General features: G+C 57.0%; 2 protein-coding genes across 4 annotated transcripts in view; both read right to left on the reverse strand.

Moving 5' to 3' along the window:
- Nucleotides 1–15,559, reverse strand: part of ITPR3 (inositol 1,4,5-trisphosphate receptor type 3) — a 33,283-nt gene extending 17,724 nt beyond the window's left edge. For 2 of the 3 annotated variants that reach the window (XM_015885334.3, XM_015885333.3), the window contains exons 1-19: nt 15,145–15,559; nt 10,737–10,807; nt 8,317–8,438; nt 6,772–6,858; nt 6,476–6,634; nt 6,268–6,366; nt 6,064–6,147; nt 5,241–5,387; nt 4,968–5,063; nt 3,798–3,848; nt 3,134–3,276; nt 2,902–3,001; nt 2,494–2,654; nt 1,646–1,787; nt 1,266–1,427; nt 957–1,129; nt 708–827; nt 365–547; nt 26–277 (exon numbers count right to left, since the gene is read on the reverse strand). In XM_015885334.3, coding sequence (XP_015740820.2) covers nt 26–277; nt 365–547; nt 708–827; nt 957–1,129; nt 1,266–1,427; nt 1,646–1,787; nt 2,494–2,654; nt 2,902–3,001; nt 3,134–3,276; nt 3,798–3,848; nt 4,968–5,063; nt 5,241–5,387; nt 6,064–6,147; nt 6,268–6,366; nt 6,476–6,634; nt 6,772–6,858; nt 8,317–8,438; nt 10,737–10,807; nt 15,145–15,233 — 2,441 coding nt within the window. In that variant the 5' untranslated portion in view covers nt 15,234–15,559. The remainder of the gene's footprint in view (nt 1–25; nt 278–364; nt 548–707; nt 828–956; nt 1,130–1,265; nt 1,428–1,645; nt 1,788–2,493; nt 2,655–2,901; nt 3,002–3,133; nt 3,277–3,797; nt 3,849–4,967; nt 5,064–5,240; nt 5,388–6,063; nt 6,148–6,267; nt 6,367–6,475; nt 6,635–6,771; nt 6,859–8,316; nt 8,439–10,736; nt 10,808–15,144) is intronic. The other variant, XM_085526873.1, reaches the window with a different exon arrangement.
- An 8,392-nt stretch (nt 15,560–23,951) lies between these two features.
- On the reverse strand, nt 23,952–27,265 carry LOC107324867 (uncharacterized). Its single transcript, XM_015885264.3, has 6 exons — nt 26,724–27,265; nt 26,004–26,119; nt 25,763–25,851; nt 25,529–25,662; nt 25,197–25,288; nt 23,952–24,276 (listed from the first exon to the last, which is right to left on the reverse strand). Exons 1-5 carry the CDS (start codon nt 27,173–27,175, stop codon nt 25,198–25,200), a joined length of 882 nt encoding a protein of 293 aa, XP_015740750.2. The 5' UTR covers nt 27,176–27,265; the 3' UTR covers nt 23,952–24,276; nt 25,197.
- Nucleotides 27,266–27,398: the final 133 nt, after the last annotated feature.

Here is a 27,398-nt window from a genome sequence, read left to right on the forward strand (position 1 = left end):
TGCAGCGAGACCCGGCGTGTCTCACTCTTTGATAGTGATGGCGGTGGGGATCTCAGTCCAGAGCCGTGCAAACTTCACGGGCATCACCAGCTCCTGGGGGTCCCTGTCCACGTGCACGTGCAGCATGAGGTGGCAGAAGGACGCTCGGAGATCGAAGGGCAGCATTTCATCTGCCATGCAGAGGAAGATCAGGTCCACGCCGAGCTGCTGGGAGATCTCCTTGATGGCCAAGTATTGGCGGTCCAGACACATGCGGGCAAAGAGCTTCAGCTGGTACCTGCATGGGAATGAGGGAGAGAGAGTGAGGCCGTACAGCCCTCACGTCCTCACCATGTCTGGGCAGAAGACACGGTGGGATTGCGACCTGTAGTAGCTGAGGACATTCTCATCATGGGCATTGCCAGCCCGGGCCTCCTGCGCCAGCTGCCGGATGCTTTTCTCATGGTGGTCGTTGTTTTTATCTGTCCAGGTGAGCCAGACCTCCTCCTCTGAGTACTCGATGCTCAGGTACTCGTGGGTCTGGGACATCTCCTTCACCGGCCTCAGCCTGCAGTGGGAAAGGAGTGAACTTGGAGGTGCTCCTATGGATGCAGCACCATGAGGGGTGATGGGGTTATTATGGGATTTATGGGGACACTGTGACAGCTGGAAGCAGGCAGGGACAGGCGCTGAGCCTCAGCCATGGAACCCTCTGCTGGGCTACTCACTCTGTTTTGATGAGGATGTCGCTGTTCTTTGGGTCCAGCACACACTTGCAGATCAGCTCCTGGGTGACGGGGATGGCGATGTGGTTGGACACACACAGATCTGAGAGGTAGTCCAAAAACCTGGGAAAGAGAGTGGATCAGGGATAGCTCGCTGTGTAAGGGGGGTGCACTGGCCCTCCTTCCAGCCTGCTCCAGCACACCCATGCCATGCTGCACAAAACCCTCTGTGCTGGGGTGCAGGACACGCACCGTGGCTCACGGTTCTTGCGCACCAGGCTGACGAAGGTCTCCACCTCGGTCTTGGTGATGTGCTTCTCCAGCAGCTTGCGGTTGTTGTGCAGCAGGGCTGTGATGGTGTCCTCAGCCAGGATGTCGTAGCCGATCTGGGACTGCATCATGCCGAACTGCTTGGCTATGTGCTCCTGGAGCAATGAGCACACAAGGCTGCACATCAGGGTCTGTTCATGCCCTCACCCCCCCTGCCAAGACCTCCTCAGCTCCCTGGAGCTGTGCAACACATAGGTGGGATGGGGGCCCTACCTGTCAGCCCCAACCCACCTGGTTCTTGCGATAGTCCTCCTGGGAGTGCCGGAGCACGCGGTAGCACAGCCGGAACATGTACTGGTAGGGAGCATTCTTCTGGTCCGACAGCTCCTCCAGCCGCACCAGGGGCCCCTCCCCACCTTTGTCCTTGAAGGGGGCTTTCAGGATCCCAAAGATCTGTCCAAAAGCAGAAATAAGTGCTGCATGCCTTCCACACTGCCTCCTCTGCCTTCCCAAGAGGGGCTGGTGCAACATAAGGGCATGAACTGGAGACCAGTGCCACTTCCTCCATGGGTTTTTTTGGAGACCCATCCTCCATCACATCCCAGGGCCAGGCAGGGGACCTCCAAGGACCTCAGCCTTGCTTGTCTGTGCACAGCCCCAGGGCTACTCACCTGCTTCAGGATGTTCTGCTCTCGCATGAGCTTCTGCCTCTCCCGGTTGGGTTTGGTCACCACAATGTCCAGCACATTCTGGCCATTGTTTGGGACATCACTGACAAAGAACACCAAGTCCTCCAGCAGCTGGATCACAAACCTGCAAAGGGGCACAGCGTGGCGGTGGGACCCTGCAGTCAGGGGGGCCATTTGCACACCCCACCCACCCTCAGCTCCCTGCAATGCTGCAGGCACATTGTGTAGGACCAAAAAGCTCAGGGCTCAGGATGCTGCTGGTTGATCCCCCTGGCTGCTAGAGGCCAGCAGCTGCCCTCAGCTGTGAGACTCTGCAGCCCCTGTGCTTCCTAAGGAAATTATTGTTGTGAGTCAGGTGCCAGGCCAAACATCACAGCCTTCTGCTCGTGATTCATGGAGCTGTGTGTAAGTCTTCTGCCCCTTGAGTCACAATCACAGCAAGCACTGCAGAGCCACGGGCTGGCAGAGCAGCAGCAGCTCACTCTGTCCCACAGAGTATCCCTGTTTGTGCAGGAAACGCCAAGAACCCACCCACCTAAAAATAACACCATGACTAACCAGGCTGCCCCTATCACCGGGCCATCTCACAGCCCCTCGCTTATTTTTCTAGCAGCAAAGGAGGGGCCGCAGCGGGTCTGCAGCGTTATCTGATTTCCTTGCCAGACCCCTGGGGAGAAGCAGGCGTGGATTTGGGTTGCAGGCAGGAAAGCAAATGTAGCACTGGCACCAAGACCCAGTCAGGGGCCCCGTCCCACAGCGATGCTGGAGGACCCCAGCATGGCCCCATTGCCACGGGAAATTTTATTTTACTGTTGTTTTTTTTTTGTTACCTCCGGTCATTCTGGCTGAGAAAACCTTCGTTCATCTTCTCCACCACGTTGGCCAGCATCGAGCTGGCATCATTGGCAAAGTCCAGGTCCCGGATCTCAGACACAGGCACGGAGACAATGGCAAATGCTTCTTTGTCTTCTTTGGTGGGACACGTGCCCAGCTGGGGAGGAACACAGAAGTGGTGTCACACAGGTAGGGCTGTGCCGAGTGTCCCCACCAGCTGCCACACACCCAGATGACATCAGGGACACAGTTTGTCCCTCCTGGAAGCAGGATGGGCTCCAGGTGCAGGGGGAGGCAGCACACTGGTGCTCATCAGGGTACTGCAGCCCCCATGTGAAGCCACTGGGTAAAGCCAGGAGGGAAGGGGATAAATCTGTGCATGGAAGGAGGGCGCAGGGCCTCACCATGAGGCGGATGGGTCTCTCCTCATCAATGTCAATGGGCACGTTGGTGCTCTGTATCCAGGTGTTGGTGCAGAGGTGGCGAAGCCTCACATAAGAGTTCCTACAAACAGCACCGTGCCTCAGTGAGCCCACCCAGCAAAGCCCCAACATGAGCAGACCAGACCCCAGCACAGCACACAATTAACCCTCCCTCTTTATTCCAAGCCCTCCATGCTGGCACATGCTGACGTACCGTGGGACGAAGGAATCTGTCTTCTGCAGCGTGGTGGGGTCCAGCTCGAAGAGGGAGGCGATGTCGTTCCCATGAGGCACAGCCACCAGCCGGTACTTGATCTTTTCCCCTGTGTTCCTGCGGCTGGAGCGGCTGCTCCCCCCCTGCAATGGGGAAAGTGCCCCTGAGTAACCACCCCACTGAGCCCGGCCTCCCTGCACACATGGCATCGGAAGACACACAGCAGCAATGCTCAGAGCAGAAGCTTTTGCTGGGATGCCGGGCTGAGCCTCACAGTGCAGAGACGAAGGAGGGGCTGCAAGAGCACAAGCACGGTGCGAGGCCACCTCTTCTCCAAACCTCATTAAGGGCAATGAGATAAACCCCAAATCGCTCTTCTACCAGCACTTCATTTGCACACCCCCATGGCCTGGTGATCCAACATGCACCGGGACCCCTCCAACAGATGGGGGTGGGGTCCCCTCACAAGCAGGACATAGGGATGGATGCTGCTCTATGGTGCGGGATGCGAGGTGCCCTGCTGGGCAGCCACCAAGCAGGACCCGGCAGCACAGTACAGGCTCTATTTTGGAGCATTTCCCTGTTTTCAGGCAGTATCTAAGAGGCAGCGTGGTTTCAGGCAGCGGCAGCAGCATTTCTGCTAGCGAGGCTGCACACAGCTCACCGTGGGCGCTGCTTTGGGCTCAGCCACGTCTCCTTTATAACTTGGGTTTTCCTGAAAAGTTAAAGAGGGAGATGAAAGACAGCTCTCAGCCCACCCCCTCGGCCCCTCCAAATCCCCAAGTGTGGGGTGTAGGCTCCATTCCTGCCTTGCTTCATCACGGTGCAGAGAGGAAACCTGCCCAGATGGGGCTGGAGGACAGGACCCATCCCCAGTACAGAGAGCTCTGGCCCCAGGAGAGAGGAGAGGGAGAGGCTGAGCCCTGGTTCAGAGCTGGGGCTCTGCACTGCAGCAGGATGAGCTCCCACCGGTTCTCCCTCAAGACCCCAGGGCTGGGGTCTCACTGAGCAATGCAAGCCAGGCAGCAGCAGCCTGAGAGGAGATCTTTGGCCTCCTCAGATGCCACCTGCATGTCTTTTGGTTGAAAGCACCTCAGTTCAGCAGCCATTTCAGAAGCAGATGGTGCCCTGTGTGACTGCCTTTGGTCATCTTTTGCAGTGCTGCAACGCCTTTGGCAGGGGATGCAACCAGCACCCCCATGCACAGCCCTGCTCCCCTGCCAGCAGTCATATAAACCACACTCTTTAAGGGCAGAAACCCCTTTGTTTCTCTATCAGGAGACCTTGAGCCTATTAAATGGCAGCAAAAACCACCAAGCAGATGGCATTTCCAGGCTCAGATTTTGCCCAGCATCCCGGCTGATGGGACCAGAGGATGAGGAAGGGCAAAACTTGGTCAGGAAGAGTTAAACACAGCCGGATGAGTTATCTCCTGCTTCCATCTCACAAGGTTGTGCCGGGACAGCATGGCCCAGGGTGAGCAAACAGAGGAAGGCCCCGGCCACCCCCCCCACCTCCCAGCATTGTGTGCCAGGGCCAGAGGGTGGCAATGGGAGCGGTGGTGTTGGCAGTGAATGTAGCACTGCAGGGCAGGGGATTTTGAAGGGGACAGTCCCTAACAAATGGGCAAACCCCGACATCATTCATGAGCTCAGTGTCAGCATCCCCACCTGCGAGGGAAGAACACTGCAAAAGCAAACGGGAGCAGGGCCAGGTGCTGTCCTGCAAATGTCCCCATGTTGCGGCACGAGGGTACAGGGCATCACTATTTAAGGTGCTTTTGTAGCCTCTCAAGGCAGGGCATGTTTCTGCACCCCTCTGCTTGCCCCCTTACCTCTGCTGCCAGGTAGTTGCCTGTGGCGAGGTGCTTGAAGCGATACAAGCCATTCCAGTGCCCGGCCCCCCCTCGGCACGGGTCATGGTGAACCACCTGGAAGGAGCAGAGGAGGATTCAGAATGGGGCTGCCCAAACAACAGAGACCCGTCCTACCTCAAAGGTGCCCACAAGTCAATAAACTTGGGCATGGACACTGAGGGACTGGAGGGATGCTCATCTCCTGGGCAGCCTGCGCTATGAAGTCACCCCGGACCCCTCAGCCCCACTCACCTCCACCTCCCAGAGGGCATTGGAGCTGGTGGCTGAGGTGGCCGACTGCCGCAGGGTGGTGCGCAGGAAGACGTGCAGCTTGCCCTTGTACTCATCACAGGTCAGGAACTTCTCCTGCTCGGCGTGGAAGAGCCTCACCACGTCCCCCTGGCACCGGGATGTGACAGTGAGGACACAGAGGCAGCATTCACTCTGTGCCCTGTGGCTGGTTCACCTCCTGCAAGCCAGCGCTGCTCCTACTCTGAGCCCACAGCCATACAAAGGGGCTGGGATCACCCACATGTAACCCAGAGCAGGGTGCAGCTCTGGGCAGTCATGGCATTCATGCCCCAGCAGGAGGATGCAGAGGAAGTCAGGGATAAAATGGGCGCCTGGGGATGGGGATCTGCAAGGTCCTCACAATCAATATCCATCCAGCTGCTTCCTGGAGGACCTCAGACCTGAACAATAGCTCTGCAGGGAAAATTCCTTTCCCAGGCAGCAGCCAGCCCTGCTGCATGGCTGAACAGCTGAAAGCCGTCCCCATGGCTAAAACACTGCTGGCACTGTGCGAGCCTCAAATTGTCCTCAAGAGACAACTTAATTCAATAAGGCAAAGGGGAACCTGATGCCATATGAGATACCTGCTGACAGTGGGTACTAAAATCCCCAATTCCAGCACATTCTGAGGTGGTCCAAGTGATGAAATCAAATCAAGATCCCCAGTCATCCTGCCCTTGCATAGCCAAGCAGCTATTCACATGCCCTGTCTGACGAGGGACCAGCGTGGGGTCCCCTGACCCTACAGTGTCCCCGTGGCCGGTGGCCAACCCTCCTTCCTCACCCCCTTCAGCACTTCCTCCATGTGGTCACGGAACTGCATGAAGAGGTTGATTTTCCAGCTGGTGTTACAATTGACCGAGTTCACCTAAGGAGCAACAGAATGAGGTCACGATCCCAAAGAGGGAAACGAAAAAGAAAGAAGAAAAGGGAAAAGGAAAGAGCAGGCCAGCCCTCCAAGCCAGGCCCTGTGCAGGCAGCCCCGTACCTCCTTGCAGCCTGCATTATCAGCGAGCTCATAGTTGCTGGCGTGCAGTGGCTGCCCGGCATTCACGGGGTTCAGGATGACTTTGTCTCCCACAACTACCTGGGGAGCAGAAGGGGAACAGGGCACAGAGAATGAGATGGGCACCCGGTGGGGAGGGGAGACCTGGCAGAGCCAACACCAAAAGCTTTAGGGGAAGCCTTGAGCTCACATTATCTCCATTGCTCCTCAGCTTCCAGAAGGGCTGGATGAAGAGCCAGGAGCCCTCATTGCCGGTGGCATCCAGCGTCACCCGCATGGCGTTCTTCTCCAGCAGGGCCGGCAGCCGCTTGTTCACCGTCAGGTATTTGTTGCTCTTCATGTGCAGGAGCTGAGGAAGCAAACATGGGGTGAGGTCCCAGGGCTGCTCCTGCAGCAGGGACATGGGGAGCTCCTTCCCAGCAGCTGCACAACTTGCTGGATCTGAGTGCTTTCCCACCGACCAGCACAGCCCAGTGCTGCCCATACCTGTATGACGCTGCCATATTTCACCACGTCCCCATGCACCTTCTTGTTCTCCGTCTCGTTCTGTTTCTGCTCCATCTGGGCTGCATGCTGAAAGCCAAAAGGAGAAGAGCTCAGCGTGGTCAGACCCTTCTGCCCCTCGAGTGAGCCCCAGGGGACCACCTGCACCCCAAGCTATAGGAAGTGTGGGGGACACCTCCTTCTGTACCCCAGGACCAACATCCAGAGCCATAAGATGGTTCTTGGCACCTGAGGGCTGAGTCCAGCACCCTGCTGTCATTCTGTGCAGCCACATGAAGTCTATGCAAGCTTAAAAATCTGGACAAGCTCCTCCAGAATCCCCCAATATGGGGCAGCACCCCAAAGGGACCTGGGGATGAACGATGCTCCCACCCAGCAGGGCTGCTGGAGGCTCCTGGCAGCACCCCCACCAGCACAAGAAGGCTCCGTGTGGGCAGAGACGTGCCTGGAGCTGGTGGCAGGTCCTTGCCTGCCATGGTGGATGTGGATGGGTCCACGCTGGCCCAAACACCCCAAGAATGAATGTAATGGTTTGGCCCTGCTTGCAGCAGGCTGGGCCCACCAGCCCCTCTCCAAACCACAGGTATTTTCCATGTGGCAGCTCTGGCAGTGGAAGGGGAGCTGCCAACATCTGCTCCTGGGGATACAAGGATGCAGCATCGACCCTAAGCAGCCAGAATGGGAAACCACAGTGAGGGAAGGGGCTGGGGGAGCATCCATCCCTACCCATCCTGCTGCCGTCTGCACCTGAGCCCAAAGTGCAGCACCAGGAGCAGCAGGACAGAGCGAGGAAATCACAGGACCTCGTGATGACAAATCCAAAGCAAAGTTCAATCAATCAAGCTCAGAAATGAGCCTCTCTGTCCAGCCATGGCCAGTGCAGCTGCTGGTGTGACAGGTCACCATCCCAGCAGGGCAGGGATCTGTGTGGCTCTGTGCATGGTCACAGCAGCACTGACTCTATCCTGGCACCTCCAGCCTTAGCTGGATGCTGCCTCAGCCCTCACTCAACAAAGGTAAAATTGGGGAGCAGTGGGGCCCAGCTCAGAGCCCAATGAGATGATTTAATGAATCCTGCCTGAGCTTCACTTCTATGAATCATCCTCAGGGCCTCGCCAGCTGTCTGAGGAGATTATGCAATGTTTAAAATGGGCCTTTTCCAAATCTTATGGAAGTCAACAGGAGCCTTTCGCTCCCCCAGCCCTTTGGAGCAGGTCCTGCATGTAGCAGCTCCCCCTGCTCCTCTGCTATGGGGCCAAGACAGCACAGTGCTGGGCATGGACAGATGCCATCGCTCACCCCAACCTCTCCTCCTCCTCACAGGACAAAGATCCACAGCAAGAAAAGGGCAGTGGGACAGCAGGACATCAGGATACAGCAAAACCCAGATGGTCCTGGCTGTGCAGCTGTTTTGCAGGAAGCAAAACACTGGAGGGTTTGCACAGTGAAAGCTTTGGAGGCCAACCTCTGCCCAGGGACTGCTCACTATTGGATCCCAGTGTTGGCAGCTATAGGAACTCCACTCACCTGGAGCTTCTGCAGCAGCACCACGTCTGCGATCTTCTCCTTGTCCTGCTTGGTCTGCTTGGCCTTCCAGTACTGCTTCTGTGCCGAGTAGCGATTCATGGGGCACACTTTGAAGAGGCAATCTGGAAGGAGACGAAGGAGAGCATCAGCTGCAGCAGCCTCACAGGGTCCTCCACGGGACTGGTGTCACCTGGGGAGGAGCAGCACTGCTCCCATCCCCGCAGCACTCTGCATTCCCCCAGCAAGAATGCAGGCTGGCAGGGGGTCACACTGCCCGCTGTCAGCACACGAGCTGCAGATCAGAGAAAAGAGGAGTCCAGCAGTGACTCCACTTCCTGCAGCAGCGATAGAAGCGTTCCCATCGGAAACAGCCTTGTAATTTGGGAAGGGAAGCTTCATGGGGAGAAAATGTATTGATGAGGCACAGCTGGGCTGCACGAGGAGCAGATCCTGCTGGGAGGGAGAGCAGGCTGCAGGACTGGGATAGGAGCAGGCTGCAGGACTGGGATAAGAGCAGGCAGCCCCACAGCCCTGAGGGCTGATGCTGTCCCTGCAGTGGACACAGCAGCTCCACAACACGCTGCTGCTCTCCTGTGACTGCTCACAGCTCAGTGGGCAGTGCTGGAAGCTCCAAGCACTTCACAATCAGTGCTGCAAGCAGCTGCACTCCTGCCCTAACAAGAGACACCTGGGTGATGCAGAGGGTAAGGGTTTGGGTCCTCCCAAACAATGGCAGTGTGGATGGAACCGAAATACAGCAGCACAGAAACTTCAGACACAGAAGGAAAAATCACTTCCATCTCTGGCCCCGCTCCCGGCTCGCTGGCAAGCACGTATTTATTTACCTGGGAGTGACGAACAAACAAGCCCAGAGCGCAGTTCTCACCGGCTCGGGATGCTGGTGAGAGGCCAAGTTTCACATTTCGTTTTACAGGTCTATTTGCTAATGGCATGTCCTGTGCCAAGGAGGCTTTGTGATGCTGGGCTTCTAATCGGGGACTCAATGCAGCTGCTGCAATGCCTGGCTGAATTCTCCCACTGCCTCCCAGCAGCACCACGGGGCTACCTGCAGCACCTGGAGCTGTTTTCATTAAGTTGCTAATTAGGTTGCAAAAGGATCTGGTGCAAAAGAGAAACTGAGCAGGGAGGGAAGAGATCTAACATAGCTGTTAAGAGATAGTTGCAGATCAAACCCCTGGCTGCATCCACTCCCTGCCTGCAAGAGCTGCTCGACCTCCCTGTCCCTTGGCAATGTGTTGCAAGGAAGGAAACTGAAGCACAGGGGAAAGCTCCAAAGAAATTCTTGTTGGAATCTGGAGTTTTGGGACCCTGTGTCTGAGCACCAAGGATTATTTCAAGATGGATGGTGGGCTTAAATCCTGCTGAGTGCAGGACTGAGGCATCCCATTCGCTTCTTCCTGATGTGCCAGAATGCAGGGCTGGGGAAGGGCTAAGGGGAAGAAAACACCAATGGAAGGCTCCTCAATGGGCTTGGGCATCTCTAAAACCCATGTAGGTCTATAGGAAAAGGGCCCTATTCCTTTCACCATGCTCCGAACCCATTGAACAGCATGGGAGCTGAGCAGGGAAGGGCAGGGTCTGGCTGCAGGATATGGGGATGGCAATAGCCCATTACAACCCTCTTAAGCCTCTTGCTGCTGCAGCAGGGAAACAGCACCAGCCTGTTGTTTTTACTTCCCTTGTAGTGATAGCTTTTGAGAAGGCAAACCGCTCACTTTCCGGCCATTAAAACAAGCAGCTGGATATCCTGATAGGGTTTGCATGGAGCAGGGCTGAACCCAGAGCAGACCTGAGTCTGGAAAAGAGATTCAGCACCCACCCATATCCAGGAAGGGAGACGCTGTGGCTGCTGGGACCAGGGGAAGGGCTGGGGGTTTGCCATGGCTCCCAGCTGTTCCCAGGTGAAAGTCCATCAGGAACAGAGCGGCTGTGGGGTGTGTCAGGGCTGTGGGGCTGGTAGGTGTCCTGGTAGCCAGCACCATGCACAAAGGAGGGACAAGTGGCCCTCCACTGACTCACCCCTTCCCACCTGGACTGGCCATCACGGCCCACTCCTGCTCAGGGTTGCCAGCACAAGAAGCAGAGAGCACAGCCCGAATCGTGACCACTGAGGATGGGGAGGGATTTACCATCTCACCCTGCATGCCTGGTAAAAGGGCAGCTTAATCCCCTGGCTCGCTCAGAGGTGCAGCCAAGCACAGCAGATGTAATTAGTGCCAGGTGAGAACAGATTTCCCTTGCAATAGTTTGTCTGTTGCAACTGCAACTTTCTCTTTTCTCTCCTGGGCCCTTCCTGAAGTCCTTTACAAGCAGCACCTCCCAGCCTTGGTGAGCCGGGGTTGTGGTCCCCATCCCTGCCATGGGTGCTCAGTTGTCCCCAAGCAGTGGCCCCATCTCACCTCGAAACTTCTTGGGAGGGTTGTCCAGGTCCCCAGCTGCCGGCTCCACCACGCACCGGTCATCCACCAGCCTGCGGGACAGAGCAGGAGCAGAGCTTGATAACAGGCAGCAGCAAGGCTCAAGCAAGCAAAGCAGCAAACACACCATTGGCACCTGCTCCAAAACATCAGAACCCATGTCTCCTGTTTTCTACCCCTTTGCACTCCACCAATATTCAGCTCGATGCTCAGCTCCAGCAGCTCCTCCTCAGTGCCTGCCCTGAATGCATCTCGTTGCTCCTTGCTCACTGCAGCCCCCCGGGTGATATTGATGCATTTTTCCTTATGGCCCCTCTGGGCAAACACTGAGCTGCATCCCGGGGCCTTTGCTCAGTGACCCATACTGGAGGCTCTGACACCCAAACCCTGCAGGAGCGGGTCCTGCTGTGCCCAGCAGAGCCAGATCTGCCTTGGGGTGATGGGCATTGTGCACAAGCAGGCTGCTGCCCCAACCAGGGCTGGGGATGTTGCCCTCAGCATCACGCTGCCTTCAGTCTGGAAATCTGTGATGAGTTCAGCTATCACATCATGGTTCTTCCCCAGCTGGGAGCCAACCCTATGGATGCACAGGGTGCTGCAGACACCAGGCATCGCTCTGCTTGGCCCCAGAGCCCCGAGGGCCGGCAGGCACCTGGTTCTGCAGGACTTTGAGGCTTTCAAGGGAACACAGTGCAGCAGTGGGACAGGCTGGACCCGCTCGCCTGCTTTCTGCCAACCTCTGGGAAGTGATGCAAGGAGAGAAACCGCGCTGAGCTCCAGGCGAGGAAGTGAGGAGCGTGTCCCCACCTGAGTCTGAGCTGCTGGGAGCTGGGTGCAGGAATGCAGCAACTACGCAATGTGGGGAGAACACAGAGCTGGGGACAGGACAGGTGCAGTGGGCACATAGCACTGCACTGCCCTGGGGATTCATGCAGCTGACAGACAGAGCTACATGCTGTCGTACTGCAGAGTGTTTGCAACAAGAGAGATCCTACTTGCAGCTCCAGCTGCTCTCTGGAGGAGGGGAAAATTCCTCTCCATCACTCGGCAGAATGGAATTTGGCCTCGGTGCTGATGGATTGGGACCCCAGGGACCCTGGTGCTGCTGCGTCCTTGGCAGTGGGGCTGGAGCAGCAGCCAACGTCCCAACGAACAGACAACGGCACAGCGGGACCTCTGCTTTCACCCTCTATCAGGACCTCAAAATGCAGCCAGGCCCTGAGCTGCAGCACCAGGCTCCCAACAAAATTTCAGTATGTAAGTTCTCCACCGTGACTAAAGGTCTCCAAGGAAGCATCTGACCCACACAGCCCGTTTTCAGCACAGGAGCCTCCTAAAGGTGCCAGCTCCATCACCTGCAGGTTCTGCACCCAGTGCCACCGCTGTGCCACGCAGCGCTGCAGACAGTGACCTGCCAAGCTGCAAGTCTTAATTAGTTAATGACCTCAGAGCAGTTTCCCCATCTTCAATGCTCCAATTACATGCTCTGCAGGAATGCAAAGTAGTATTTTTCTTTAAGTGATCCTCCGGACCAGCATTATTCAGTTGAGAATTGCTGAAAGCAGACAGGATCCTGACACGGTGGACATGAGTCACCTGTGTTGCTGCTGGGGCAGGGATGCGCTTCCCCCAACACCACGCAGAGCTCCCTCTGCTATCAGGGCTTTCATTTCCCAGGTGCTAATGAGAGAATGCCATGGGTGTCCGAGCAGCTGGAGGAAGACATTGCAGGCTGAGGGCACTGCTCATGCTTTGCCGCTTCGAAGCGCCCTGCAGTGTGATCCTGCATGCTGCTGCCCGCAGCGCATGTGAGCATCTGGTTAGCTTTAAGCCCTGCAGCAGTTCCAGCGGGGCTTTCTGCATGCTTCCAAACCGAGCACAAAGTGATTCCCTGGCCCCCAGCCAGCGTGAGGCAGAGCCTTCGCCGGAGGTCAGGGGAAGCAGCTCTTCCAACACTGCAATCCACGGCCGCTGGACACCCCTGACCCCCCCAGGGACAGCGGTCAGCTGGGGCTGTCCTGCAGGAGAGGAGGAGGACAGCAGAACTTGCCACCAGACACGGGGCTGGGTCAGCCCCTCAGGCTCAGGATGGGCAGGGTGCCCATGGGGCGGCTGCCCTGGCAGAGCAAATGGAGCAAAAATAAAGCAAGGGAGCCACAAAAATGCAGCCGCTGCCCCAGCACCACGAGGATGCTGCTGACAGCCTGGTGAGTGTCTCCTCCCCATGTCCTGACCCAGGGTGGCTGCAGTTGCCCTTTTACCAGCTGTGTTTCCCTCAGCCGCTCCACCCTGTACATCCACCTGCAATCACAATTGCAGCCATCAAAGGTGTTATTTCACGCTAAACAGCCAACTGCCATACAGGCAGGTTTACCACCCCTGCCAGCCCCCAGTGCCAGTCCCTGGGCTCCTTGGATGGTGGGGACAGGGCGGCTCAACCCCGAGCAGCATCTCACTGCTCCTGGCTGGCTCCTGCTATTTGATGCTGGCCCAGCAGGGACACAAGCCGAGATGGGGACACCTCTGGCATCCACCTTTTGACATCTCAAAGAACCTCCTCCTATTTGGTCCGTCTTCAACATCTGAGCGTGTTTGGGTATTTTGGCTCGGCGTTCCCCCATCTTGCTGTGAGCACACACGAGTTCCCCACCCTGCAGTGAGATGTTTTTCCTCCTTCAGAGCAAACACCCGGCGGCTGCTTTGTGCCCCCACTGTGACTGGGAGCAGAGGGGGAGGTCAGCCCAGGGGGCTACAGGGCACAGGGAAGCCAGAAGCACCAGAACATTGGGTATATGCCCTAACAGGACACATGGAAACTCTCAGTATCATCCCATAATGATCCCACAACACTTCTGAGACCAAAACCTCTGCCATAGGGGAGGAAAGATGGAGGGAGCCCTTCCGGCAGGATGCTCAGCTGGGCACCCAGCACCCAGCTGGGGCTGGCAGAGCTATTTGCCTTGCAAATAAACCAAATAAGGTCCCAAACAGGCGGCAGCAGGGCTGGGGAGAAGCACTCTCAGTGAGTCACCCAGTCCCTTATCACAGGAGTGATTTAAGGTGCGGTTGGGTCTCCCAGGTCGTGGGGCATACAGGAAAACAGAGGGTAGGAAATAACCCAGAGAAAACAGAGCCATGGGAAAAGCGGGCCCAGCAAAAGCCACAGCGGGGCCTAAAGCACAGGACTAGAGAAGTGGGACTAGAGAAGCATCCTGCAGAAAAGGCAGCCAGAGCCACAAAGGGGCTGGAGCCTGAAAGTATCTGAACATCTCTTTGTTTGGCTCCTGGCAAGCCATTGGGACATGCTGCGTGGGCTAATAACGGGGCTGGCTCTGCTGGAGCTCCTCCACCTACAATCTCACTGCCAGGATGGGAAGGTGCTGAGTGCACAGACCCCACCACGGAGACCCCTCCCAGTGGGACCCCAGGGTGAGGGCTGAGCACAACAAGGCTGCATCCCACACATGTCAGCACCGTATACACGTGGGGTTTTGTACCTGCGCCCACCAGCACAGCTCTGGGCAGCCTCCTGCTGCTGGCCAGGCATGGCTCCAGCGGGCAACATCCGAGAGGCTGCGTGTGCCCCGCAGTGGGTGTGTGTACACGTGTAGGCGACGTATGTACGTCTCCAGTTCTACACAGGCATGTGGGAGCAAGTGCATTCAGCACAGATTATAGAGCCGGGCTGCTCCTGCCCCAGGAATCCCATCCAAGTCCGCATTCCTGCCTGATCTCAGCCTCTCCTACATGTACCATGGGGCAAGTACTGGCACAGACCCACGTACCAGGAGCAGCATCAGGCTCGGTGCTCAGGGATGCAGGAGAGCTTTGGGTCCCTGCTTTGTGCAGCCCAGGGGTTTTGACCCAGTGTTATTTTAGCATGAAAGCAGCAGGAACAAGGGACAGGTCCCTGGGGTCGGGCTGCAAGATCCCCCCTGTTCTAGTGCACCTGGGGGCTGCAAGGATACGGCTGGGAGCTGCCCACACCCTGCTCCCCCCAACCACTCCAGCCCTCGAGGTGGGCAGCAGGGGCCATCAGGACAGCAGCCTGCAGCCACACAGGGCCAGGCTGGGAGCCCTCCTGCTGCCACCCCCCCCAACCCATCCTGCTCAGTGCTGAGTGCAGCCCCACGGACCCTCCTGCTGTTTGAGCCCATCTTAACCCTCTAAAGATGGGAAAATCACTTCTATCCACAGCTGCTGTGGGTTGTGGGGCCAAATCACGCCCCAACAGCAACCAACAAAGGCAAAGGGGGTTCCATACCCTGCCCTCCCCACGCCCAACACCTGTAAAGGGCTTTCAGTCCCTTCTTCCCACCCAGCTCCACCTTCCCTTCCCCGTTTCCCCCAGGATCAAACCCGCGGTGCCGGGTTTTGGGGGCTCACTCACCCCAAAGTGCTGATGAAGCCATTGACGGAGCCCTCGGCGTACAGGGACACGATGTCCCCGATGTGCAGGAAACTCGACATCTCATTCATGGTTGCCCTCGAGTCGGCTCAGCGCCTTTTCTTCCCGACGTCACCTCCGCGGGCACGAATGGACCATGGAGCAAGCGGGGCTCAGGGTCGTGCCCGGGGTCCCTGTGCCCGGGGGTTCTCCCAGCCCGGCTCTCGCTCTCTGCCCCTCTCCCGTTCCCTGCCGAGCAGCGGAGGGGAGCGGGACGCCCTGCTCAACTTTTACATGTGCCGCGCAGGACTCGAGCCAAGGGAGCCGGGCAGCGGGAGGAGGAGGAGGAGGAGAGAGGGAGGAAGAGGCTCAAGAGAAGCACTGCATGAGGTCTGTCCGTCCGTCCGTTCCTCCGTCTCCCCACAGCTTTCTACCTGCAGCCAATAGAGAGCAATCAGGAAGTCCTGCTCGAAAAAGCATGCAAATATTTTTGGCCTGGGAGGAGAACCGAAGCGGCACGGCGAAGTGTGGGGGGGGGGGATACCCAAAATGAGGCCCCACCCTCTGCTCCCCGCCTCCCGGCTTAGGGGAGCGTGGGCTTGGAGGGGAGGGAGGGGGTCGGCTCCCCGCTGCCGTCGGTCCCCATGTCGCCGTGTCGCCGTGCAGGGACGCGGGGCTCCCCGCAGCCAGGAGGAAGCGCTGTGAGCTTTGCCCGCACCCACCCTGTGCTCACCCCAGGGTGCAGAGCTCCCCCCCCCCCCAGCCCCGCTGCGGGCTCCGTTTCTCCGTCCCGTCTCTGCTGGGGGGCAGAGAAAGGCAACAAAGCACAAGGGAACCAGCGGCTGCGCTTTGCATCCACCGTCGAACCAAGCGCCTGGTGTAGCTGGGATGTGCCCTCCTACCCCGCTGCTGTGACCGCCCCCTTCCCCCCACCCCCAGATCCACTTCTGCCTCCCCAGGACCAACACGCGCTGCCCCCAGCCCTCCAGCCTCGCTCCTAAGGCACATCAGCCGCCTCTTGGGCTCCCAAATATCCCGCACCACCTGCAGAGCCGGGGAAAGCCCGTGGTGAGGACAGGCCGGCTCCGGCTGGATGTTTCTACCCCAGGCAAGTGCTTGTGGCAGGAAAATCCCTGAAGCCAGCAGCCAACTCAGTGCTGGAGCAGCTGCACCTTATGCCACCTCTCTGTCCCCTTTCCAACATCAACGAGCCCCCACCTTGTGCAATGTGCGAGCTCTGCCCCTTCATCCCCAACTACCGGCCCCATTCATTGTGCCCAACCCCTCACCACCACCAGTAGCTGTGAGCAGGAAGGGCCCCAAAGCCCCCCCTTGGTGCCTGCAGCCCATCACCCAGCTCTGGGATCCCAGTATAACACCAATGGAAAAGGATCGTGTCCTCAGAACATCTTCTGGACAGACAGCTGCTCTAGTTCTGGGCTTTAATTAAAACTTGACTGCTGTAAAAACAATATTGGAAGGGGAAGGAAAATAAAACAAACAAACACGATGCATTTCCCTCATTTATTTCTCTCCTGTCCTCCTTCTTTTTTTTCCACAACCAACCACGCGGGTTCCAGGAGCCCAAACCTTGCCCTAAATAGTGGATCTGAGTTTTTTCCACTAGGAAATGGACAGATCCCCCGGCAGAACAAAGGGGGGAAAAAAATTAGTGCAATTCCTTTGGGGGAGATGCGAATTCAGGTCCATCAGGATTAGCTGCGTTTTCAGCACAGGACAAATTTAGAAGGGTTTATCTCAGGGCAACAGAGGGGGAAAGAGAAGATCATGAGAAGGAAAAATAACCGCTGCTGCTAAAAGCAAATGAAGGTTTCAAAACAGGAGCTGAAAGGGAGCCCCAATGGAATCAGAGACCAAAACTTTGTGCACAAATCAGCCTCTCTGATCAAAGGCCGGCAGCTCTGTGCACCCATCCGTGCTGGGCACCTCCTCTGCAGCCTGGCTGAGGGCTCTGGGTGCATTCATCCTTCCCAGGGGAATGCTTGTGTTTGTGGAGCACCAAGTGGTGAAATCACTGGGACACACAAAAAGCTCCATTGCACTGAACACGGTGTGTGCCTGGCCCCGCTTTCTCCTATCCAGAACGGGAGCAGCAAGTCGCAGCCTCTTGTGTCCTCCTTTGCATCTCCTGCCCTGGACTGAACATCCCCAACCAACTCCACCGAGGACAGAGAACAGAAATCATTTTGGTGGTGCATCCCTACCCCACCACGCAGCCACAACCACAACCACATTGCTGCCAACCTCCTGTGCCCCATAGCTCGGTCCCTGGGCTGCTCCCAGCCCATAGGATGCTCTGTGCACGGCACAGCCCCAGGTGAGCAGCGCAGCCCCAGCCTTGGGGATAGTCCCGGGCACACACACTGGGTGGCCGCCTCGCTCCCCACACAGCCCAGGTCCCGGGGAGACAGAGGAGTTAAAAATAAGAGCATTTCCTTCCTTACCCCCCACTTTAGGCCAAGTGATAAATAAAAACTGGGAGTTTCTGCCTCCCGGAGAGGAAGCGGCTGCGGAGAGGCGGCCGGTGAGTCAGTGCAGCAGCAGCCACCCTGCTCCAGGCACAGCCTTCATCCCTGGCGGGGCAGGAACCACATTCCTTTCCCATGCTGAAATTGCTCCTTTTGCAGGCAGCCACTCCAAGTGAGCGGCCACATCCCTCCCTCCAACCCTCCCCACACACCCAGGTCCCGTCCACATGATGCTCCTTTGGCAGAGATCCCCTCCAGCTACACCTCCTGCACACACTCCCTGCGATGGCCCTGGGCTGCAATGAGTGCTCCCATCACTGCAGCTGCACTGAGGATCAGTTTGCCTGCACAAACCTCCAAAAAGCCCTCCAGAGCCCAGCTGGAGCTCCAGGCTGACCTGGGGCTGTGGGAGCATTCACAGCACTGAGGGTGGGATGCGGATGCTGGGCACTTTGGGGCTGGGGAGTCAGATGGGTTGTGGTACCCAAACAGCATCCCCATGCTCTGCTGGCTTCCCAGATAGTAGAAGTCCCATTGGGAGTCCCAGATCAAGGCTGGGAGCGCAAGGGTGAAGCTGCTTGCAAGAGGGAGAAAAATAACTGTAGCATCTTTTGTTCATGGAGGAGGAAGGGAGACACTCGGGCCCTTGTGTGCATTGCTGGAAGGCTCTGCTGGCAGCCATACAGAACAGGGGGGCTTTTTGGCTGGGAGGAGGGTTTGCCCCCTGAGTCAGGGTGCTCTGGGCACATTCTGACCTCAGCATTGCCTATGGATGCAGTGCAGAGGCTGCTCGGGCTCCGTGTGCCCTCCACATCCCTGTGTGCTCTCCTGATCCAGCACCCTGCAGTGAGCAGGCAGGGCAGCACTAACTACTCACATCCCAAACCTGAATCCCAGACCTCCCTACCAGCAGCCGTCTGAAAGTCAGCCCAAGGTCTTCAGGGCCGGGATGAGCCCCCCGTGGGTGACTTCATTAACGGGAGCAGATGAGGACCAGCCCCCTCCTGCCTGTCCCATCTGTACCTCCCCAGCAGCCCCGCGGGAGCAGCCGCGCTCCCCCAAAATAGCTCTCAGACAGGATGACTTTGGCCCACATCCTCAAAGGTGTCAAGGCTGTAGGTTATGCTCACAAACCCCACACAGTGCACATGCCGTGCCCCTCACACAACCCTGTGCATGCTGGGTTCACACCAGCAAGGAATAGAGAAAACAGGGCAAAACTGAGCCGTACCTCCCAGCCCACCTTCGTTCCTTGTCCATCCTCCATCCCCCATGTCTGAGCCCACAACTGGGCACATCCTGCCCCAGGGGGAGCAGCAGGAGCTGAGTGGAGGGGAAGGAGCCCCCACAGCCTCCCAACCTCCCTGGGAAGGGTTAAGCCAAGCTGGCATTGAAGACACTTTGTACTTGGGTTTAAAAATACAGCCAGTCCCCCTGCGGAGCGGCGCCATGCAAGTCACAGGTATATTTCCACCATTGAGCCAATAACCTTCCCCAAGGGAAATTTAGGCTTTTTATGATTAAAAGGGGAAAAAATAATAGCGGGGAGTTAAATATAGTACGGAGCGAGAGAACAATTAGTAGTTGCCATTAGCAATACCAGGCTGAGTTTGGGACAAATGCTGCTGTTGTCTGGAGAGCAGCAGGGATGGTGAAACCAGGGACATCCAGGGCTGAGCTGTGCCCGACCCCCAGCACACAGCAGCCCTCCAGCACCAGCCACACCTCATGGGCACGATTTTTCTGCCTTCACTTTATCAAGAACAAATGGAAGTGTTTGCACAGGCTTGCAACTTCCCTAATAAGCAAATATGGGTTAATAGTGGGTGGAGTAGAGGCTGGGGCTGGGGCTGTACCCTTGTTGTGGGCATGGAGGGCAGAGGGCAGCAGGGACAGAGCAGGCAAAGCAAGAGCCCTGCTCCTTCTTCCCCATTCCCACCCATTTGTTGCCCAAGACCCACGGTGTTGCTCAACCCACCCTTGCTGTGCTGCCTGGTCAGTGCCCTGCGTGGCACTTGTCACCTGTTTGTGGCTTCCATGCAAACTCCTGCATGGTCACACAACTGTTTTTGCTGCACATCCTCCGACTTCTGACCTCTCCTCCCTGCTCCCCGTGGCCTCCTGTGGTTCCAGCAATAGGTGCATCTTCAAGAGCAACCCCAGGAAGATCTGAAACCAGATCAGCTCTGCTGGCACGAGCTGGGCAGCCTTTCTGCCTCTCCTTTCTCACACCAGTGTGTGCCATCCAATGGAGAAGCCTGGAGGGATCTGCTGCAAACTGCTCCAGCCCAGCAGCGCCTGCAGCACAGCCTCCCCTTTCAATAGCTCTTTTGGAGATGGATTACCACGCCAAGCAGCATTTCCTCTGCCTCCATGCAGGCCATGCAGGCCCTGTTGCCTGGCCCGTGGTCAGCACTCAGCAATGAATGAACAACATCTTATCAGAGCGGGGAAATGTGCTGTGTGGGCACAGTGCCACCCATGTGCAGCACCAGCAGTGGGACAGACTGCAGCTCCATCCCCGCTGGGACAGGGATGGGGATGCTCAGTTGGGGTGCACTGCTGCACCCAGCCCCGCTGTGGGACACTGGGATGGAACAGGGGGGAGGGACACAGCAGAGAAAAGATCTGGCACAGCCCCGTCCTGCCCCAGCCTCCATTTCGCCCTGTAAAATGGCTGATCTGAGGTTCTTCCCTCCTGCTCGGCTCTTTGAGACAAGTTGGTGCCGAGCAGCCTAATTACAGTCTTTGCTGAGATAACCACACGCTTCACTGCTGAAGGAGAGGTTGGGTTATAGCAGGCATGGGGCCAGGGACAAGGCCACCACCTCCCTGTGCTCTGCTCCATCCCACTGAGGGATGGGGAACAGGCAGACCCTGCTCCCTTACAGCACACTGAGCAGTGGAGCATGCAGGGCTGGAAGGAAGTGTGCTGTGAGCATGATCCTCCTGCCCAAAGCTCGCTCAGCAAAGAGGGAGGTTCAGGTGTGCTGTAATAGTGCCCTATTGGGCACATTTCCACTCTCACTCCCAAATCCATCTCGTCACACTGGGGTGGGTCACAGAGTCCAGAAGCAGCTTCCACCAACACCGGGCAGTGCACTGAACAAAGACCCGCCACCCCTGTTTGCAGAAGGGAAGAGTTAGTCACGCTGTGCTGAGCGCTGCTGAGTCACCCCAGGCACTGGGATATGGGATGGGAGAGGGTGGGAGCGGCTGTTTGCTGCCTCTCCATGTGAATCAACCGGGGCTGCAAAGCAAGACAGCGGCAAGCTGAGAGGGAAGAGCAATAGCTGGCAATAGTTTATAGCTGCTAACGAAAAGAAAAGGGAACCATAGAGGTGTTTTATTTGCAAGACCGGAGCTGGCTTTAAAAATTATAGGTAACATTATACTGGGTTTTATATAGCACTGAGAGCCCCGAAAGCTATTTCACATACTGCAGCAATGCAGCTCCTGCCTGCCTGGCTCGGAGCAGCAGCTGGGCTGGGATTTTGGAGAGCATCAGCCCCTCAGTGGGGTCACAGTGGGCACAGAGTGATGGGGGAGATGGTGGCTCAAAACGTGCTGCCCCAGGAGCAGAGCTGGCTCTGTGTGAATCACTGCAGGCCCATTTATAGGGCAGGACACGATTGCCTGGTTGGACTTTCAAACTGGGACGCAACGTGTGTTTGTGTTGGTAAAGCAGAGTGTTATTTATTGCGGATCAAGAGCACTTCCCGTCTGGCATTTGGTTTTAACACCAAATGTTTGGCTCATCAGTGATGAACGTTTCCTCTGATCCACATCACGGCTCTCAGTGAGCAAAAAGCTCCGATGTGCTGGGATGGAGGCACCCAGCCTGGCCGTGTGTTCCTCTGCTGGGGCCACTTCTTGTTCCTTATCCCAGCCAGGAGCATCTCCAGCTCAGCTTTCCATACTGGGACATCCCCAGTTTGTGCATCCCATTGCACAAAGCCAGTGTGTCCCTATGGGAGGGCTGTGGATGGGGCAAGCAGGGATAGATTCCCTGCCACCCCATGTTTGCAAAGGGATTCAAGCCTGCGTGTAAAGCAGCAATTATATCTGCTCATAAAAGTGGGCATTGCTCCGTCCCGGAGGAGGGAGGGGAGCACTCAGCCCATGAGAAATTCCTGCCCACGGGCGCTCACCCCCAGGCCTTGAATCACTTCTCTCATCTGACGCACAAGACGGACGATGTCCTTGGAAATGGGCTCTTTGTTTCTCCAACATTGCTCCCGTCTGGGCCGGGGCTCTGAGCCCTCTTTGTTGGTTAAAGGACAATCGCTTTCACAGCGATTCCAGTGGCTGAGAGGGGACTTTTGAGGCTCATCTGAACGGGGAGGGGAGAGCTCAGCAGATGCCCCGTGCAGAGGAAGCGCTGTGAGCTCTGGAGCAGCTTTGTTGTTGAAAAATACCAGGCTACATCCTTAGTGGTTTCAGATTTGGGGCACAGATTGTCTACTTGCTCTGCAATTTTAGAGCACCTGAAATAATGGGATCTGAGGCTGGAGGCGATCTCTGGAACCTCTCAGCTGCCATCATCATACAAATGGGTCGTAATAAAAAATAAATTAGTGTGAGTCCACAGCAGCCAGCAGAGCTCCATTCCTTCCTCAGGCTGAGGATCCAGATGAATATTTCATTGAAAATACCCTATTATGTTGGCTCGTATCGTTGGAATATCTGCGCATCTCTCACCCGTAGCTCAACTTTACAACAGCTTTGTGAGACCTGGAAACCTCACACAGAAAGTTATTCCAGGCACAGGGCTGTCTAATTCACCCCGTGTTGGTGCAGCATCCCATGCAAAGCAGAGCAGGGCTGGGGAATAAGCAGTGAGAGCACACAGCTCATGGCAGGGATGCACCAACACACGGGAAGGAGCAGGAAATTGGATGGAGTGCCAGAGTGCTCCCATAGCACCTCCATGTCTGCAGCAGTCATAGCACCATATCATATCATAGCAGCTCCCATCAGTGCGAGGAAAGCAGCGAGGCTTGCAGAGGCTCCTCCACCCCGAGCAGGTTGCAGCACTTGCTCTATCACCGTGTTGGTGTTTGTAAACAGCTCTTGAAATACATTGTGCAGGATGTGGGAACACCACGTGAGCGTGCAGCTGCTCAGCGCGGCAGTGGGCCCAGCTCTGCCCTCATAGAGCAGAGCACAACACACTCTGCCCTCTCCCACCACCCACCCAACGCAGTGCCAAGCGTGGCTCGGTGCAGACCCCTTCAGTTCCCACCCTCACGGTGGGAATGGCACAGGGATGAGGGCTGTGCTACCCAGGGATGCTTAAATACTATGGAAATGACTTGGTCAGCCCAGGCAGCCCTCGTTTAACAGATGACAGCAGCTGCTTCCAGTGCAGTGAGTGTAACCCAAGTGACTCAGCCCAGGCAAACTCTTCCTCCTGGCATCTCCACACCCGGGGCTGGTGTGTGACACACGACCTGGCTGAGGGGCACCGCTAAGAATACCCACGTTTGATATACAGGAAATCCCACAGGAGTTTATTTGGAGCTCAAGGTTTCTAAGGACACATCAAGGACGCAGAGTCCTGATACCCAGAGAGGTGATGTGGGTTGTGTCTGTTGATGCAATAACTCCACTCAGCCCATTGAGCATGAAAGTAACAATGGCCCTGGTTAATTTGCCATCATTAGGGTCCAGAGTGAACACCTGCAAGACAAGCAGGGAGGGGATCCCCCTCTCACCGCTGTTATTCCAGGTGGGCCAGGAGAGTTTAGATGGCACAGCACCATTCTGCAGAAGGAGAGCACATGGGCCTTGCAGGGAGCAATGCATTCCAGCCCTGCAGCCAAGGCAGGTGGAAGTCTGGGGAGGGAACCCACGCTGGGATAACTCTGCAATAACCCCAAGACATGCAGGGAACGCCTGGAGAGCCGGTACGGACACGGCGGGCTTTGTCTGGGGCAGGTCAGCTGGGTGTGTGCTTCCTGGCATACAATTCCCAGATTAGCAGGAGCCGGGTTGCCAGCAGCTCCTCCAGCTCTGCTCACTTGGTTTCTCCCATGCACTCAAACACAAGATGAGGAGCAGAGTGACATTTCTCCTCTCCAAAGGGTCGGGGTCCTCCAACCTGTCTCCAACACCACATACAAGATTGTCACCATTAACCACCAGGGGATCATCGTGGGCTGAAGGATCTCACCTCTCCTTTGCAGCAGAGGCAGATTTGCTTCTTCTAACCCCCAAATTAAGAAATTCATCCATAAACACCGTAGAAACCAAGAGAGTAATGGGGAAGACATGGAAAAAACTGGAAGGCAGAGGGAAAGAAAGAAAGGAGAAAAACAATTCAGCAGAGAACTGTTTAATGAGGGAACTTGAGAGCACAGAGGGAGAAGCAAGAAGAGCTTGTTCACACAGAATGTTCAATTGAAAGCAACTCGAATCAAACCTGTCCATCCCATCAGTGTGGTGAGACACACAGGGTCTTCTCCAAGGAGCAGGGAAGGGAGAAAGCAGAAAGGAAACGTGGTGTGCACATGAATGATGAACACGAGGGAAAGAAGAGGAGGAAGCTGAATCACAGGGCTCCTGGGCAGGTTGGGCACAGCAGAGGGGAAGCACTGATGTCTCCTGCAGGACAGTGGCAGTGAGGCTCCATGGGGTCATGCATCTGGGGACAGAGGGAGGACACAGCTGAGCAGCTCTGGGCACCTCCAGCATCTCCCACTGAGAGCCATGGGGTGCTGGAGCTGTGCTGCCATCATCAGCATGAGACCAGGGCTCTTGAAGCCTGCAGCCCTATTTGGGGACACCAGAAGCATCCCAAGTGACCTCAGGTCTCCAGGTAACCCCCCACCTCATCCACCCATGGACAGTGTTTGTGGATGGGAACCTGTCTGCAGACACAGCTGCTGAGGCCTTTGGGATCAGCCTCACTCCCTGGTACAGGAAAGGGACAGAGAGAACCCGGCACCCCATAAAACTCCGTTTGCCTTCCCACATGCTGGAAACGTGTGTCTGCCCACACAGTGCAGCGAGGCGGCTGCAGGCAGAGCTGAGCAAGGAGAGGAAGAAAAAAAACCAGCAGAGCAAACAACTCGATGCAACTCGCGGCCCGAACAGCATGAGACAAAGAATCCGCCTCCGCACTCAGATCTCCAACAGGATTCGGGATTTCCCATCCCCCCATTGCGGCTGCTGAGGACAAGGACAGTGCTTTGTCCCATTGGCACCAACACTTGGGTGATAGAAGCAGAAGCAGCACATGCATCTGAGGTTGGAGAGCTGGTACTGCCCCGTGCCCTCATCAGCCCATGTATCAGAGGTTGTTAGGAGCAAGGCATTGCTCCCTGCAGGGCTGTTGGAGGTGGTGTGCAACCCCTTGCAGAGAGGGGAAACTGAGGCAGGGAGTGCAGAGCCTTAAACCAGGCCCATCTGATACAAAACCTCACTGAAAGGTGCTGCTTTTACAGGTGACAGGTTTTCTACCAGCTGACAACCAGCAGTGAGCACAGAGCAACACGGCGGCTCCCAGCTCTAGGAGGGATGTCCCATCAATGCACCAATGGTGTTTTTCCCTTGCAGACTGACCTCAGCCTTCTCCAGGCATTCCTGCTCCGTTCGCTCCCAGCTCTGCATGGCTTCTCCCAAAGCCACCAGCGGCCGCTCTGCTCCTGGAAAACCTTGGCACAAGAAACAATTGTGTCCCGCTGTGTCCCAGCCGGGATGGGACCCGGCGCAGCCCCGCACACTCCCACGCGCTCCTGCGGCTGGAGCTGAGTTATCGGTTTGAAGTCCGATAGTGCCACCTGGTGCTGCCATGGGATCCCACTGCACCGCCCTGCGGACCCACAGACCCGGGTGGGACAGACCGACACGACCCCGAGGAATGGGACACTCCCATGGCAGGGGGAAGAGCCCACCTGTACACCGGCAGCGCCGCACACGGCTCTGCGGGCAGCACGGGGAGCTCAGGGCTCGTGGGTCTGATCTCAGCTGCCCGCAGGAGCGGCTGCTCCTCACTTTCCAGCTCCATCGAGCTCCTGGAGGCACGAGCCTGCAGCAACAGGATCCAATAAAGAAGACATTGGAGTGGACATAACGTCTCGGTACGGTTGGATCCCTCCCTTAGCCCCTCATTCTGCCCTCTCACCAACCTTACGCAAGGTCCACTGGTGTCTGTTCACGTTGATGAACCTGTTCCAAAGGGACAGCTCTGCTTTTGGGGATCCTGCTCCTTTATTTGCTGTTTGAAACAAATCCGAAGAAAGCAGTGACTCCCCGGGGCTGCCACCTCCCTTCCTTCATGCTGCCTGGGGCACAGCAAGCAAATGCCTGACAGAACACAGTGCCAGGTCCAGGTCCTCCAGTGCCACTCTCCCCCTTTGAGCCTCTCACCTTTTAAGAGTTGCCCTTTCTCCCATTCAGTGTCAAGATCCATCGGAAACATTGGCTCAGGGCTTGCAGAGCAGGTGTCTTCATCAGCAGCACCCAGACCTTGAAGGAATTCATCCCTGGAGGCAAAGCAATTGGGCACAAATGAAGGCAGGCAGGAGCAGGGCTGATGTTTGTGACCCTGAGTCCGACCGCATCCCTTATAAGCAGCCTGGAGAGGCCGAGGGCTGCAAAGGGCTGTGGCACAGGTTCCTTGGTGCTGCCTGATGCCATTGTCTGCATGGAATAACCTGGGGAGCTCCAGGGAATACCTGCCAGCTGGGGACAGCTGAAATGCTGCACTGGTTTTGGAAAGCCAACCGCATCCTTACTGGGAATGCTGGGCTCACAGAATCACAGAATCACAGAATCACAGAATTACCCGGGTTGGAAGGGACCTCAAGGATCATGTAGTTCCAACCCCCCTGCCTAGCAGGGCCACCAAACATACACATTTACTAGATCAGGTTGCCCAGGGCCCCGTCCAACCTGGTCTTGAACACCTCCAAGGACGGGGCATTTCAGTGCTCCCAGGTGAAACGTGCTGCTGGCTGTTAGTACCCAAATGGGCAGCCCTCTGCAGTGCACCAGCTGTATGGGATCTGATGGAGCTGATGCAGCCGAGGAGATCTCAACCCTCAGGGAACCCACGCCTGTAACCCCACGCCATCCCCCCACTCTTACATCTCCAGAACTCTGCCAACAACAGCTTCATCTGCAGCCACCTCCTCCTCGCCAGCTGCCCCGCTGCACTGCAGGGCCACGGTGCCACCAGGAGCCTCTATCCCATCGCCCTCCACCACCGGTTCCACGTCGCTGGTGCTGGTGGTCAGGCAGCTCCTGCTGGTGCTGCTGCCCAGCGATCCCTGCAGGCTGACCTCCCGCAGCTCCCCCAGCAGCAGCTCCGTGCTGTCTCCCTCCTCATCCTCGCAGTGCTCCTGGCACGGGATCCCCCCTCGGGTGGGCTCAACCCGCTCTGTTTGCCAGCTGTGGGACCCTCCGGCAGCACCCTGCTCCTGCTGCTCTGCCTGGGGCTCCTGTGCCCCCACTGAGCTCCGCGGGTACCCAAGGAGGCTTCTGAGGAACCGCAGCAGGGAGGGATGGCTGGAGGGCCGGGCAGCCTGCGGGGCGTCCATCAGTGCTGTGAGTGGGGCTGCCAGCGGCCAGTGGCCCAACGGCTCAAAATGGGTTCAAACTCAACGGCCCCCAACGGCTCAGAGCACAGAGCTGAGCAGGGCCGGGGCTGTGCAGGAGGGGGATGGCACCCAGTGGGGTGAAACCTGCACACTGTGGGGGCCCTAAAAGGGAGGGTTTCCTCAACCCACAGCCACTCATCTCTGCAGCATCCTCAGCTCCGTC

Source organism: Coturnix japonica, chromosome 38 (assembly GCF_054131305.1).
Source record: "Coturnix japonica strain WE chromosome 38, WE-NBRP24, whole genome shotgun sequence".
NCBI lineage: Eukaryota > Metazoa > Chordata > Aves > Galliformes > Phasianidae > Coturnix > Coturnix japonica.

Coding starts and splice junctions, on each gene's coding strand:
- LOC107324867 (XM_015885264.3), bottom strand. CDS start 27,175: ATGGACGCCCCGCAGGCTGCCCGGCCCTCCAGCCATCCCTCCCTGCTG. Junction 25,852..26,003: donor GAAAGGGCAACTCTTAAAAG/GTGAGAGGCTCA, acceptor TGTTTCAAACAG/CAAATAAAGGAGCAGGATCC. Junction 25,289..25,528: donor GCGGCGCTGCCGGTGTACAG/GTGGGCTCTTCC, acceptor TCTTGTGCCAAG/GTTTTCCAGGAGCAGAGCGG.